General features: G+C 41.7%; 1 protein-coding gene across 2 annotated transcripts in view; it reads left to right on the top strand.

Moving 5' to 3' along the window:
• Positions 1-14,263, top strand: part of tafa5a (TAFA chemokine like family member 5a) — a 356,950-nt gene that overhangs the window by 240,091 nt on the left and 102,596 nt on the right. For both annotated transcript variants that reach the window (XM_057854974.1, XM_057854975.1), the window contains exon 2: positions 1,107-1,256. In XM_057854974.1, coding sequence (XP_057710957.1) covers positions 1,107-1,256 — 150 coding nt within the window. The remainder of the gene's footprint in view (positions 1-1,106; positions 1,257-14,263) is intronic.

The raw sequence follows: 14,263 nt of genomic DNA, 5'->3' as shown, positions 1-14,263 counted from the left end.
AACTTGCAACTTTGTGTTAAAAATGGCCGCAAATACAGTGATTAAAAAGTAAACTCTACAAATGTTCTTTAAATAAAGGACTATTTACTGTACATGTAGAAAAGTTCTTCTCAGACATATCCTGCCATGTTGGCTGCACAACAACTGCACCTCGCTCTCTCACTGTTTACGTCTTCGCCGTGTAGCAAAGCATTATTTTACGGTATATTCTTATTGACCACGTGGCAGCTACGCACTCTCCATCTGCTTCCCTGGCGAGTTGTAACTTGCTCGCCGCTGGGCGGGTTGCAGATCGGTGAAGACAATCGACAACCCCGTCGCCGTGTGATATGATCCGGGCTAGTTTTTTGAGATTTTTCGCTTCGAAAAGCAAAAATAAGATTTTCAGACGTTACTCAATTCAGATTAGCATGTCGGCTAGCTGTGACGCCTCTTGGTTTGGGCAGGGAAATGACAAAAGCCGGACTATGGTGGCATATAATATAAATAAAAAGTCTACAGTATTGACCATTATGGCCTAAATTTGCCATGTCGTACTGAGTAAATGCATTTTTATTATTTCATATTCCATTTAGCTCAAGACTGTTATTTGTTATGACCATACAATTTACTTAGCAATTGGGAAAAATACTTTGATAAAAAGAATATCCTGTAAAAATATTGGAGTAGAGAGACTGAAACAATGACATTTTGCGGCTCTCTTCGTTGCATTTTCCTCGTTCTGAATAATTCCCCCTTAATGGGCTGAATTCTAAATCAGATGATATCAAATGACCCTGCCGACGTCATCCTTCTGTTGGGGACGCTAGAGCCCTATAATGGTAGGCGTGGCTAGACGGCGGATTGAAAGACTAATTTCTCGTTTTATGAGCTTTGCCAAATTGTTGTATATCGTCGAATCGTCTCAAAATGTGATTCTAATCTAACTACTCACTACTATTGCCTTACCTTTCCTGCTCACCCTTTTCATGTCCTAAACTTGAGACTACTCACAGTGACGTGACGGAACGTGTCACGGGATCGTCGCGAAACAGATTGCTGGATCTCGCTCCGTGTTCGTTTCCGTGTGTCTGACCTCGCTCCCTGCCGTGTATTGTCATTCGCAGGCCAGCTGGCAGCGGGGACATGTGAAATTGTGACGCTGGATAGGGACAGCAGCCAACCTCGGCGGACCATCGCCAGGCAGACGGCCCGCTGCGCCTGCAAGAAGGGCCAGATCGCGGGAACCACGAGAGCCAGACCCGCCTGTGTGGACGGTAAGTAAACCGCTCACACATGAACGTTTGTCCCGAGGCGCACACAAGTACAGTTTAGTGCACGCAGCTACAACCAAGCCTTGAGTCACGTTATCAGTCCTCAGGCTAGTGAGGTTTGACTTGATTTGGAATAGAGGTAGATCCACTAGATCAAACGGAATGGGCTATCTTTAGGACCCATATTTAGGATACATTTGAAGTCAGTACTGATTCACATTTGAAGGTTTTCGCCTCCAAAAATGTTGCTGCAGGCTACCAGATGGGTTATCTTTCATGGCATAGTGACAAGAGTTGTGCAGTTGCTCGTTTCATTCCAACACAGTGGACAAGCTTCCCTTTGACAGTCACTTTTATGTCCCTGTGATGCTTTAAAAGCACTGTTTCTCCACCTTTATTCAGCCAGAGGACATATTTTACATCTGAAAAACATCACGGCGCACTACCAAACGACGATATGTCAATGTGTCAATACGAAAAAATGAATAAACCAGAAAATACTGTTTGACCTAAAATACAGATAATTGGACTCAAGTAACAGGGACTCGTGGAGCAAATTTGACGACTCGCAACTCGACTCGGGTTTAAAGAAAAAAACACTGACATGACTCGCTTGAGTTAGGAGGGTCCGAGACGACTCGAATTGTGAGACAAAGACTTGAGACTCGACTTGAGTCATGAGACAATGACTCGAGACTCGACAAGCTGACACGAAAAACCTGGATTGTAGATTGGCTGCCACTTGCCAGTTATCTGCTTGGTCGCCGTGGCCGCTCTCACCCCGCCCTCACAACCTGTGACTCGCCTTGATAACTTTTGTCTTGACGTGACTCGTCTTCACTACCTTTTGAGTTGACACGACTCGTCTTTACAACCTCGAGATTCGACTCAACTTGACATAAACACGTGACTTATGAGGCAATAACTCAAGACTCGACTTGACTCGTGAGACAATGACTCGATGACAAGCTGACACGAAAAACCTGGATTATAGATTGGCCGCTACCTGCCAGTGATTCGCTTGGTTGCCTAGGCCGCTCTCACCCCACCCTCACGACCTGTGACTCGCCTCGACAACCTTTTGTCTTGACATGACTCGTCTACACAGCCTTTTGACTTGACACGACACGACTCATATTTACAACCTCGAGACTGGACTCAACAGAAACACATGACTTCTGAGGCAATAACTCAAGACCTGACTTGACTTGACTCGTGAGACAATGACTCAAGACTCGACAAGCTGACACGAAAAACCTGGTCGTAGATTGGCTGCCACCTGCCAGTGATCCGCTTAGTTGTCTTGGCTGCTCTCACCCCACCCTCACAACCTGTGACTCGCCTCGACAACCTTTTGTCTTGACATGACTCGTCTTCACAACCTTTTTTGACTTGACACGACTCGTCTTTACAACCTCGAGACTTGACTCAACTTGACATAAACACGCGACTTGTGAGGCAATACCTCGAGACTCGACTCGACTCGTGAGACGATGACTCGACAAGCTGACACGAAAAACCTGGATTATAGATTGGCTGCCACCTGCCAGTGATCTGCTTGGTTGCCTAGGCCGCTCTCACCCCACCCTCACAACCTGTGACTTGCCTCGACAACTTTTTGTCTTGATCTGAGTAATCTTCACAACCTTTTGACTTGACACAAGTGGACATGACCTCGAAACTCGACTCAGCATAAATTTGTGACTTGTGAGTCAATAACCCGAGACCTGACTTGACTTGTGAGACAATGACTCCAGATTTGACAAGCTGACACGAAAAACCTGGATCGTAGATTGGCTGCCACCTGCCAGTGATCTGCTTGATCTCCTTGGCCGCTCTGACCCTGCCCTCACAACCTGTGACTCACCTCGGCAGCCTTTTGTCTTGACATGACTCGTCTTCACAATCTTTTGACCTGACACGACTCGTGTTTACAACTTCGAGACTCGACTCAACTTGACATAAACACATGACTTGTGAGGCAATAACTCAAGACTCGACTCGATTTGACTCGTGAGACAATGACTCCAGACTCGACAAGCTGACTCTAAAAACCTGGATCGTAGATTGGCTGCTACCTGACAGTGATCCGCTTGGTCGCCTTGGCCGATCTCACCCCACCCTCACAACCTGTGACTCGCCTTGACAACCTTTTTTTCTTTACATGACTTGTCTTCACAACCTTTTGACTTCACACGACTCGTCTTCACAACATTTTGACTTAACACAACTTGTCTTTACAGCCTCTAGACTCGATTCAACTTGACATAAACACGTGACTTTTGACTCAATAACTCGAGACCTGACTCAACTTGACTCGTGAGACAATGGCTCAAGACTCGACAATCTGACACGAAAAACCTGGATCGTAGAATGGCTGCCACCTGCCAGTGATCCGCTTGGTCGCCTTGGCAGCTCTCGCCACGCCGTCACAGCCTGTGACTTGATTCGGCTCGACAACCTTTTGACTTGACACGACTCGTCTATACAACCTATGACTCGGTTTGACTCGACATGACCTAAAGACTCGATTTGACTCGACTCGTGAGACAATGACTCAAGACTCGAATCGACTTGACTCGCGAAACAATAACTCAAGACTCGGTTCGACTCGTGAGGCAATGACTCAAGACTCGGCAAGCTGACTCGAGAAAACCTGGATCGTAGATTGGCAGCCATCTTCCAGTGATCCGCTTGTTCGCCTTGGCCGCTCTTGCCTTGCCGTCACAACCTGTGACTTGACTCGACTCGACAACCTTTTGACCTGACATGACTCGTCTGTACAACCTTTTGACTCGACACAACTCATCTTTACAAACTTTTGACCCGACATAACCCGTCTATACAACCTTGTGACTCAGTTTGACTCGACATGACCTAAAGACTCGATTTGACTGGACTCGTGAGACAATGACTCAAGACTCGAATCGTTTTGACTCGCGAAACAATAACTCAAGACTCGGCTCGACTCGTGAGGCAATGACTCAAGACTCGGCAAGCTGACTCGAAAAACCTGGATCGTAGATTGGCAGCCATCTGCCAGTGATCTACTTGTTCGCCTTGGTCGCTCTTGCCTTGCCGTCACAACCTGTGACTTGACTCAACTCGACAACCTTTTGACCTAACATGACTCGTCTGTACAACCTTTTGACTCGACACAACTCGTCTTTACAAACTTTTGACCCAACATAACCTCGTGACCTGACTTGCCTACAAGAGGTACGACTCGGGATTTACTTCTGACTCAGATCATAGTGACTCGTGCAATTGTCTGCTAAAATGGCCGAAGTGTTTTTCCTTCTCATTGTCTGTTTTTGATACCTCATTTCATAAAAGCTTTTTGCAACCCATTGTGACATTTTGCATTATACCTGTTCTTCCTAGGTAGCAAAGAACAGGTCCCTGAGAGTTTAAGTGGTTTAAGTGGTAATACTACATAAAGCACTACTTGGAAAGCCAGGAATAATAATGCGCTAAGATGGAAGACAGCAATTTTGCAGACTTGTTAGTTGTTCAAGGGCATTTTTGTCAGTAGCAATTGTAAAAAAAATGCTTTTTTTTTATAAGTAGTGTATATACAGGCTAGTGATATAATTCAAGGCTCAAGGTAGTGCAGATGTGTTCAAAAGAAACCAAAAAAATCACGTTCCATTTTTTAAGTTCCTGACAAGGAGGAAAAATCAAACCACACTTCATCTCACTTTGTAGTTTTAAGAGCGTTTAACTGATTCTTCCATTTCTGAAAGTTTTTTCATTTTAAACGGAAGTCAAACAAACATTTATCCAAACCTGGCTGACAGAACTTTGACTCGGCTCTTTTTTTTTTTTTGCGTCGGCGCTTGCGGAATTTCTTCTTTGCTTGCCGTTTCGCCAATTCTTCCACTGATGAATTAATCTTTCTACATTCTACTTCCTTGTATTGATACAAGCACTTGTCGGGAATAGGAAAAGCATAAAAAAAGTATGCGTATATTGCACACATAAAACCAAACTTTGTGTGCATATTTTGTGAGGATGGCTGTAACTTACCATTTCCCGCTATAGTATATTGCCTCCCGTCGAAATAAAAACTTTATTGCCGTTCATATTTCAAAATCCCAGGGCTTGATATTATTGCCATGCAAATATGCTTATCTTTGCAAGCGCACTCTCATTTGTTCAGAGTTGGAAAGTGAGACAGAGAACGACTGCTGGCACCGACGACCCTAAATGCCGCAAATGGGAATTCAATCAGTTCTAATCCAGTGGAGTCCTTGAGGTCTGCCTTTGCAGACACCTCTAGTCTATGTCCTTCATGTATCGACACACCGGTCATTTCAGGATAATCCGTAACTGCTATATACAGGCTCCTGCCGTTTCCGGGTCACTCTGTCTTAATAGTGGCAAAGATGCTAACCGCCTAGCTAGCGGGATGACTTTGGAGTCTGGTTGATGCCGATTCTAATCAAAAGATTTGAGGAATCTGCTGAGATGTCGCCAAGAAAGGAATTTCTGAGTAACAGAGAAACTATTCAGCTGCTCTTCAGCAGTCAAAAAAGCGCTATGCTAGCGCCTATTAGCAGCGTTTTGTCTAAGTAAACTAAGGACAGATGTGTTCGTGATCACTTAAGTGATCTTTACAACCAATAAAGCACCCTTTATTGGTTTCTCAACCTTTATCGACCCAATGAACGATTGCTGTTTTCGTCAATGATGACGATAACGAGAGTATTCGGTCAGGGAACAATTGATTTCGTGAGGATGACGAGCTAAAAACGTTTCTTGGGAGACTAAAACATATGCGACGTAGTTTCTTTCATTATGTCAGCCTGCATCGTAGCAGTTGTGTCACTCATGTAATGTGCTGCGTGAGCCTGAGCCCTCCACTTCTGGTGTTGTGCTACAAGCTAGGCTGCTTTGCTTGCCCGTTTTGAAACGTGGTAATATTTGTTTTCATATCTTGGCAAAAGAGAATATGCAATGTTACTTTACTATTTAAAGGTATGTGCTGAGTGATTATCACACACTAAATGCAGCTTATAGTATTATCATTGAGTTCATGTTAGCATTAGCATAATTTTTTAGTGAGACGAGCGGACAACTTTTTTTGACATGGTTTGTGGCATCCAGGTAGGTATAATTAATTGGAAAATGCAGAAATGAAGAGAACAAAAAAAAAAAGGTAAATGCTAATTGAGTGACACTAATGGTTTGGTGTTGTTAGCATGTTTTTAGCAACTTGTTAGCATGTACTTTATGCTATAGTTATCTAAATAACTCTTAATAGCTATGTTACGTTAACATAATAAGCACTCAGTTCATTCTTTATGCGTCATGCAACGTTAGCATACCGTACACTTATTCAGCCTGTTGTTCTCTATTTTTATTTTTAAATTGCCTTTCAATATGACATATCTGTTCTTGCGACTTATACTCAGGTGCGACTTATAGTCCGAAAAATATGATACTTATTGATTTTATACTGTTTTTTTATACTAATTTCCTACTTATGTGGCAATTATCCTTGTCCACAATAAGTGCTCCTCTGTCAATGTTCATTTGAAATTGTTGGAAACCTTTATTTTTCTACCAAAACTTTTGAAACTTACAACAAAATATTGAGTTAGGGTCAAATACAATTAGACGAAATTTGTCAGTTTTCGTCAGTAGAGTTGATGAAGACGAACTCATTTTGAAATGACTTAAATATGACAAAGTATTTTGGACCAAAAGACCCAGACAAAAATTAAAACGCTGCTAGGTTATTTATGAGTCACTTCAGATCGATTTTGGGTTACTCATAAAGAAGTGATGCAAGAATGTCCCCAAATGTCAACAATCAACAGAAAGTGACCTGTAAATGCTCTAAAAATTAACATGGGGTGACCTATAAATGCCCCCAAAAACTGTCTTCAGACAGCTCTTTTGACCGAGCCATGATGCACATCAGACAATGCTTCTAATCAAGGAAATTCTTACTAGGTGTGTGTTTTATAGTGGGCAGGGCAGCTTTAAACCACTCATCAATGATTGGGCACACACCTGACCTAAAATGTTTGGTAAAAATTGGTTTCTATTGCTCTTTAAGTCTCCTTAGGCAGAGGGTTCACTTACTTAATTTTCTCCCTTCTGCCATTGTTTGCATGATATCCTCATTAAAATATAAAAACCTATAAATGTTTGGATGGTTATAGTTAAAACAGACACTGTTTTTTCATCTGCATTATTTTGACAAAAATCAGATCACATTTTGGTGTTTGACTAAATACTTATTTGGCCCACTGTAGCTGTCGATTAATTTGCTAATCCATTCGTTGTCGATTAATTGTAGCACCTCTAATTTCAATCGCAAACCAGCCATGTTCTTCCAGTACAGTTGAGCCTTTTTCAAACTGCTCCCACCCTGCTGGAAGCCCAGAGTATTCCAAAGTGTCTTAATATTCAGAAGGAACTCATGTAATCTATTATTGATACAGTCTTTTGGTTCAAAGATTTTGTGACTGCATGCTCATTTCCATGCAAATGCTAATTTGCATTAAGCAGCATTACAAGCCGGAAACTGTGATCCTCATCTCTGGCATGTTGTCCGCGAATCAGGCGCCGATAGAAACAACAGCATGCGTCAGTCGAAGTCTCTCTGGGCTTTTCGACATTACCGGGGCCGCAATCATACCGCATCAGGCCACTGGCTTGATTTGATCCGGGGCGGGGAGGAGGAGGAGACGAAAGTCTGTTGGGGAAACATGTCATGTCAGCTCTAGCAGCCAGTTAGCAAGCTAGCCGCTACCACGAAACTATCCTCCGGAGGGAGAAGGACTAGAAAACGATGGCGTGGCGGTGAATGCGTAATGCGAGGACATTTGTTTTCGCGCTCCCTCTCTGCTTTCTCTTGACCCCATTTTTATCGGCCCTGATTTACATTCACGTGGAAACTGTCAGCCCTTGTGCGCCGACGCCTCAATATTTTGTTTTCTTGTAAATCTCCCATTTATAATTCCAGGTTGCTATTATATCCACCCTAGAGAAATGAGATAATCTTTCATTTGCGGTATGATTGCATTTTCCTCTTTGAAATGCACGCTCGATTGCTTTCTGGTGTTAGCGTGCATGATTTGCTTTAATCCGCTTCTGCTTTTCTTTCCATCTTTATAATTAATCATCGAGAAGATACAGCTTTTACCCCCCGCCAATTTGCCACCAATATGTTATAAAATGAAGCAATCTCACTCTTATTATATCAGCGTGCGGTGGCTGGCGCGTCTGTGATTGCGTCTGCCATTTAGCATCGGAATGAAGGCGCTATTTGCTGTAGAAGTAGATAATAAAACAAGCATAAAGCGGAGTAACATTATGACATTAGGAAGAAAGTAACTCCATTTAAGGTGGAAAATCAATGACTTTAGAATGGGAAGAGTCAAAACATCACTTATGCTAAATGGGGTATTTTCCCGTATGCTTCACTACCTCGCCTAAAATCATAGTTTTGTCAATGGCTAGTCAGTAAAATTGCTGTACAAAGTTCACAAATGCAGAATTAAACAAACAAAAAATCTCCTCAGTTGAGTCTTTTTTTTACTACTTTGACAAAATTAATCTTTAATTAGTCCTGACAGAAAATTGAGCTTTAATTTGTACTGCTTGAAAAGTGAGTTTTAATTTGACCTGACAAAAAAACTGAGCTCTAACTCATCCTACCAGAAAATTGAGCTATAATTCGACCTGTCAGAAAATTGATCATTCACTTGTCTTACCAGAAAAATTGACCACTAACGTCTTGTTCTAGAAGATTGACCACTAACTTCAACTGCCAGTAAATTAAGCTTGAGTTTGACCTGCCAGAAAATTGACAACTAACCTGACCTGATAGAAAATTGACCACTAACTTCAACTGCCAGTAAATTGGGTTTGAATTTAACCTGCCAGAAAATTGACCACTAACTTGTCGTGCTAGGAAATTGAGTTTGAATTTAACCTGCCAGAAAATTGACCACTAACATCAACTGCCGGTAAATTGCGGTTGAATTTCACCTGCCAAAAAATTAACCGTTAGCGTGTCCCACCCGAAAAGTGACCACTAACTTGTCATGCCGGAGAAGTAACCACTAACTTGTCATGCCAGAAAATTGACTGCTAGAAAATTGACCACATGTCGTGCCAGAAAATGGACCGCTAACGTCACCCGCCAGAAAATTGACAACTAACTTGTCGTGCCAGAAAATAGACTGCTAAAAAATTGAGCAGTAACTTGTCGTGCCAGAAAATTGACCGCTAACTTGTCGTGCAAGTAAATTAAATGCTAACTTGTTGTGCCAGAAAACTGACCGCTAACTTGTCGTGCCAGAAAAATGAACGCTGACTTGTCGTGCCAGTAAATTGAGCGCTAACTTGTCATGCCAGTAAATTGAACGCTAACTTGTCGTGCCATAAAATTGACCGCAAACCTCAACTTCCGGTAAATTGTGCTTGAATTTGTCCTGCCAGAAAATTGACTGCTAGAAAATTGACCATTTGTCGTTCCAGAAAATTAACGACTGACTTCAACTACCGGTAGATTGAGCTCGAATTTGACCTGCCATAAAAGTGACCACTAACTTGTCCTGCCATTAACTTGTCATGCCAGAAAATTGACCACTAACTTGTCGTGCCAGAAAAGTAACCACTACATTGTCTTGCCAGAAAATTGACTGCTAGAAAATTGACCGCTAAAAAATTAAACCACTTGTTGTGCCAGAAAATGGACCAATAAACTGACTCTCCAGAAAATGAACAACTAACTGGTCATGTCGCGCCAGAAAATTGACCACAAACCTCAACTTCCGGAAAATTAAGCTTAGATTTGTCCTGCCAGAAAATTGGCAGCTACAAAATTGACCATTTGTCATTCCAGAAAATTGACGACTAACTTGTCATGCCAGAAAATTGACCACAAACTTGTCGTGCCAGAAAATTGACCACAAACTTGTTGTGCCAGAAAAGTGATCACTAACTTCAACTGCTGGTAAATTTAGCTTGATTTTGACCTGCCAGAAAAGTGACCAATAAATTGTCCTGCCAGAAAATTGACAACTATAAAATTGACCACTAACTTGTCGTGCCAGAAAATTGACCACTAACTTGTCGTGCCAGAAAATTGAACGCTAACTTGTCGTGCTAGTGAATTGAACGTTAACTTGTCGTGCCAGAAAAGTGACCACTAACTTCAACTTCCGGTAAATTGAGCTTGAATTTGTCCTGCCAGAAAATTGACTACTTAATTGTCCTGCCAGAATATTGACTACAAGAAAATTGACCACTAACTTGTCGTGCCAGAAAATTGACCACAAACTTGTCGTGTCAGAAAATTGAACGCTAACATGTCATGCTAGCAAATTGAACGCTAACTTGTCGTGCTAGCAAATTGAACGCTAACTTGTCGTGCCAGAAAATTGACTGCTAACTTGGCGTGCCAGAAAATTGAACGCTAACTTGTCATACCAGTAAATTGAACACTAACTTGTCATGCCAGTAAATTGACTACTAACTGGTCATGCCAGAAAATTGACCACAAACTTGTCGTGTCAGAAAATTGAACGCTAACATGTCATGCTTGCAAACTAACCGCTAACTTGTCGTGCCAGAAAATTGAACGCTAACTTGTCATACCAGTAAATTGAATGCTAGTTTGTCATGCCAGTAATTTGACTACTAACTTGTCGTGCCAGAAAATTGACCGCTAACTTGCCCTGCCAGAAAATTAACCACAAACTTGTCGTGCCAGAAAATTGACCACTAACTTGTCATGCCAGAATATTGACCACTAACTTGTCGTGCCAGAAAATTGAGCGCTAAATTAGCGTGCCAGAAAATTGACCGCTAACTTGTCGTGCCAGAAAATTGACCGCTAATTTGTTGTGCCAGTAAATTGAACGCTAACTTTACATGCCAGTAAATTGAACGCTAACTTTACATGCCAGTAAATTGAATGCTAACTTTTGAATGCCAGTAAATTGAATGCTAACTTGTCATGCCAGTAAATTGACAACTAACTTCTCGTGCCAGTAAATTGAACGCTAACTTGTCATGCCAGTAAATTGAATGCCAACTTGTCATGCCGGTAAATTGAACGCTAACTTGTCGTGCCAGAAAATTGACCACTAACTTGTCATGCCAGAAAATTGACTACTAACTTATCCTGCTAGAAAATTGACCACTTACTTGTCGGACTAGAAAATTGACCTCTAACCTGACCTGCCAGAAAATTAACTGCTAGAAGATTGACCGCTAACTTGTCGTGCCAGAAAATTGACCACTATCCTAACCTACCAAAAAATTGACAACTAACCTGTCCTACCAGAAAATTGACCAATAATCTGACCTGCCAGGAAATTGACCACTGACTTGTCCTGCTAGAAAATCGGCCACTAATGTCTGGACTGCGAAACATTGAAGTCCCTTCACAACTTTTCTTGACTTCTGCAATTATCAATAATATACAGCTTCTAAAATAGCGAATATTGATGAAGAACATGTTTTTTTTAAAAAGCTAATTTGACTGTTTTATTTATTAAAAACACATCCGAGATGAACAATGTTACGGAAAAAGCTACTTTTTCGTACTCTTGTTTGTCAGAAATAATTTATTATTGACTGAGTTTTGACGCAGCTATGAGAGAACAAACCTCACTCCCAAATGTGTCTGTATTTCCTTCTCTATTTGTTTGCATTGTGCTAATATGAATGCAGATCTGTCTCTCTCGCTCTCCCTGTAGAGTGGCTGCGATGAAAATAGTTTTTTTTTTCTCGTAGGTTTACAAAGACGCAAAAAGAAACAAGGAGCTGGTTTGTGTTTTGGATTATGAAAAGTATGGAAACATAACACAAAAGGATGCTTGTTTTCCCCAATAGGCTGCGACGCGGCGTGGTGAACATTAGCATAGAAATAATGCGGCGGCGCTTATTGTGACTTTTCTTTGTCGATTCCTCCCCGCTGGATTCCGTAATGAGCGAGTTCATATTTCACGCCCGCTTGCTATTAACCTGCGCGCAATTTGACGCGCTTATGTTGAACAATGCTGACATCCTGTTAAAATTAGCGGTATTATGTAAGCCTTAAAACAGTCGGCGTGTAATTAGTGTCTTTTTTTGTTGGTGTAAATATTTTAAATGGTTCTCGTATCGTTCCTGTTACAATATATCGTATCGGGATACTTTGTATCTCAAAAGGTTATCGATATATCGTTTTAAAAAGCTGTCATTTAGGGGTGAAAACAAATACCATACTCTCCACAAGAATAGTGTCGAAGTTAGCTTACTGGCTGCCATTGATGGCACTGGACATCCAATTCCATTTTTTTTAAGAGGGTCAAAGATGGATACATTCACATCCAGTGTTCTCTGTTTTTGTCAGCATTTATACTGTTGGTCACTCCATGTTCATTTTTAGGGCATTTACAAGTCACTTCCTGTTGATTTTTTTTAATCACTTCCTATTCATTTTTGGACATTCTTGCATCACTTCCTAATTAGTAACCCAAAATCGATTGGAAGTGGCTCGTAAATACCCTGAAATTAACAGGAGGTGACTGATGAACAGAAAGTGACCTGAAACCAATAGGATGTTACCTGGAAATGACTTTTAATAATCAGGAAGTGAGCAATAAACAGAAAGTGACCTGGAAATGCCCCAGAACAGGAAATGACTCAAAATGAACAGAAAGTGAGCCAAGATCAACAGGAAGTGGCCCGAAATCAATCGGAAGTGACTCGTAAGTACCCCGAAATCAACAGGAAGTGGCCGATGAACAGGAAGTGACCTGGAAATGACCCAAAATGAACATGAAGGACAAAAACAATAGGAAGTTACCCGGAAATCAACAGGAAGTGGCCCAAAGTCAGCAAGAAGCGACTTGTTAATACCCTGAAATCAACAGGAAGTGACTGATGAACAGAAAGTGACCTGAAACCAATAGGAATTTAACCGGAAATGCCCTAAAGCAATCAGGAAGTGACCAATGAACAGGAATCACCAAATGACTCAAATGTACAGGAAGTGAGCCAAAATCAATAGGAAGTGGCTCGTAAGTACCCTGAAATCAACAGGAAGTGGTCGAGGAACAGGAAGTGACCCTGAAATGACCCAAATTAACGGAAAGTGACAAAAAACAATTGGACGCTACCCAGAAATCCCCCAGAATCAACAAGAAATAACTCAAAATGTACTGGAAGTGACCCGAAAGCAATAGGAAGTTACCCGAAAATGCCCTAAAATCATCAGGAAGTGACCGAAGAACAGGAATTGAAACGAAAATGCCCCACAATCAACAGAAATGACTCAAAATCAACTGAAAGTGAGCCATAATCATCAGGAAGTGACCCGAAAGTAGTCTGAAATCAACAGGAAGTGGTCGAGGAACAGGAAGTGACCCTGAAATGACCCAAGATTAAAAGACAGTGACCCAAAACCAATAGGAAGTGATCCTGAAATGCCCTAAAACCATCAGGAAGTGAGCAATGGACAGGAATTGACCCGGAAATGCCCCAGAATCAATAAGAAATTACTCAAAATGTACAGGAGGTGACCCGAAGCAATAGGAAGTGGCTCGTAAATACCCTAAATATACCCAGAATCAACAGAAATGACTCAAAATCAACTGAAAGTGAGCCACAATCAACAGGAAGTGACCCGAAATCAATCGGAAGTGACTCGTAAGTACCCTGAAATCAACAGGAAGTGGCCGATGAACAGAAAGTGACCCGGAAATGAACCAAAATTAACCGAAAGTGACCTGAACCCAATATGAAGTTACCAGGAAATGCCCTAAAATCATCAGGAAGTGACCAAAGACCAGGAATTGACCCGGAAATGCCTCAGAATCAACAGGAAATGACCCAACATCAACTGGAAATGACTCAAAATGTACATGAAGTGAGCCAAAATCAACAGAAAGTGACTCAAAACCACCAGAATGTGACCCAGCGATGGCCTAAAATCAAAAGGAAGTGAGCAGAAATACCCCAGAATCGACAGGAAATGACTCAAAATATACAGGAAA

The sequence above is a fragment of the Corythoichthys intestinalis genome, chromosome 13 (assembly GCF_030265065.1).
Source record: "Corythoichthys intestinalis isolate RoL2023-P3 chromosome 13, ASM3026506v1, whole genome shotgun sequence".
Classification (NCBI taxonomy): domain Eukaryota; kingdom Metazoa; phylum Chordata; class Actinopteri; order Syngnathiformes; family Syngnathidae; genus Corythoichthys; species Corythoichthys intestinalis.
The sequence above is the reverse complement of the archived record's forward strand: the minus strand, read 5'-3'. Positions and strand labels throughout refer to the sequence as shown.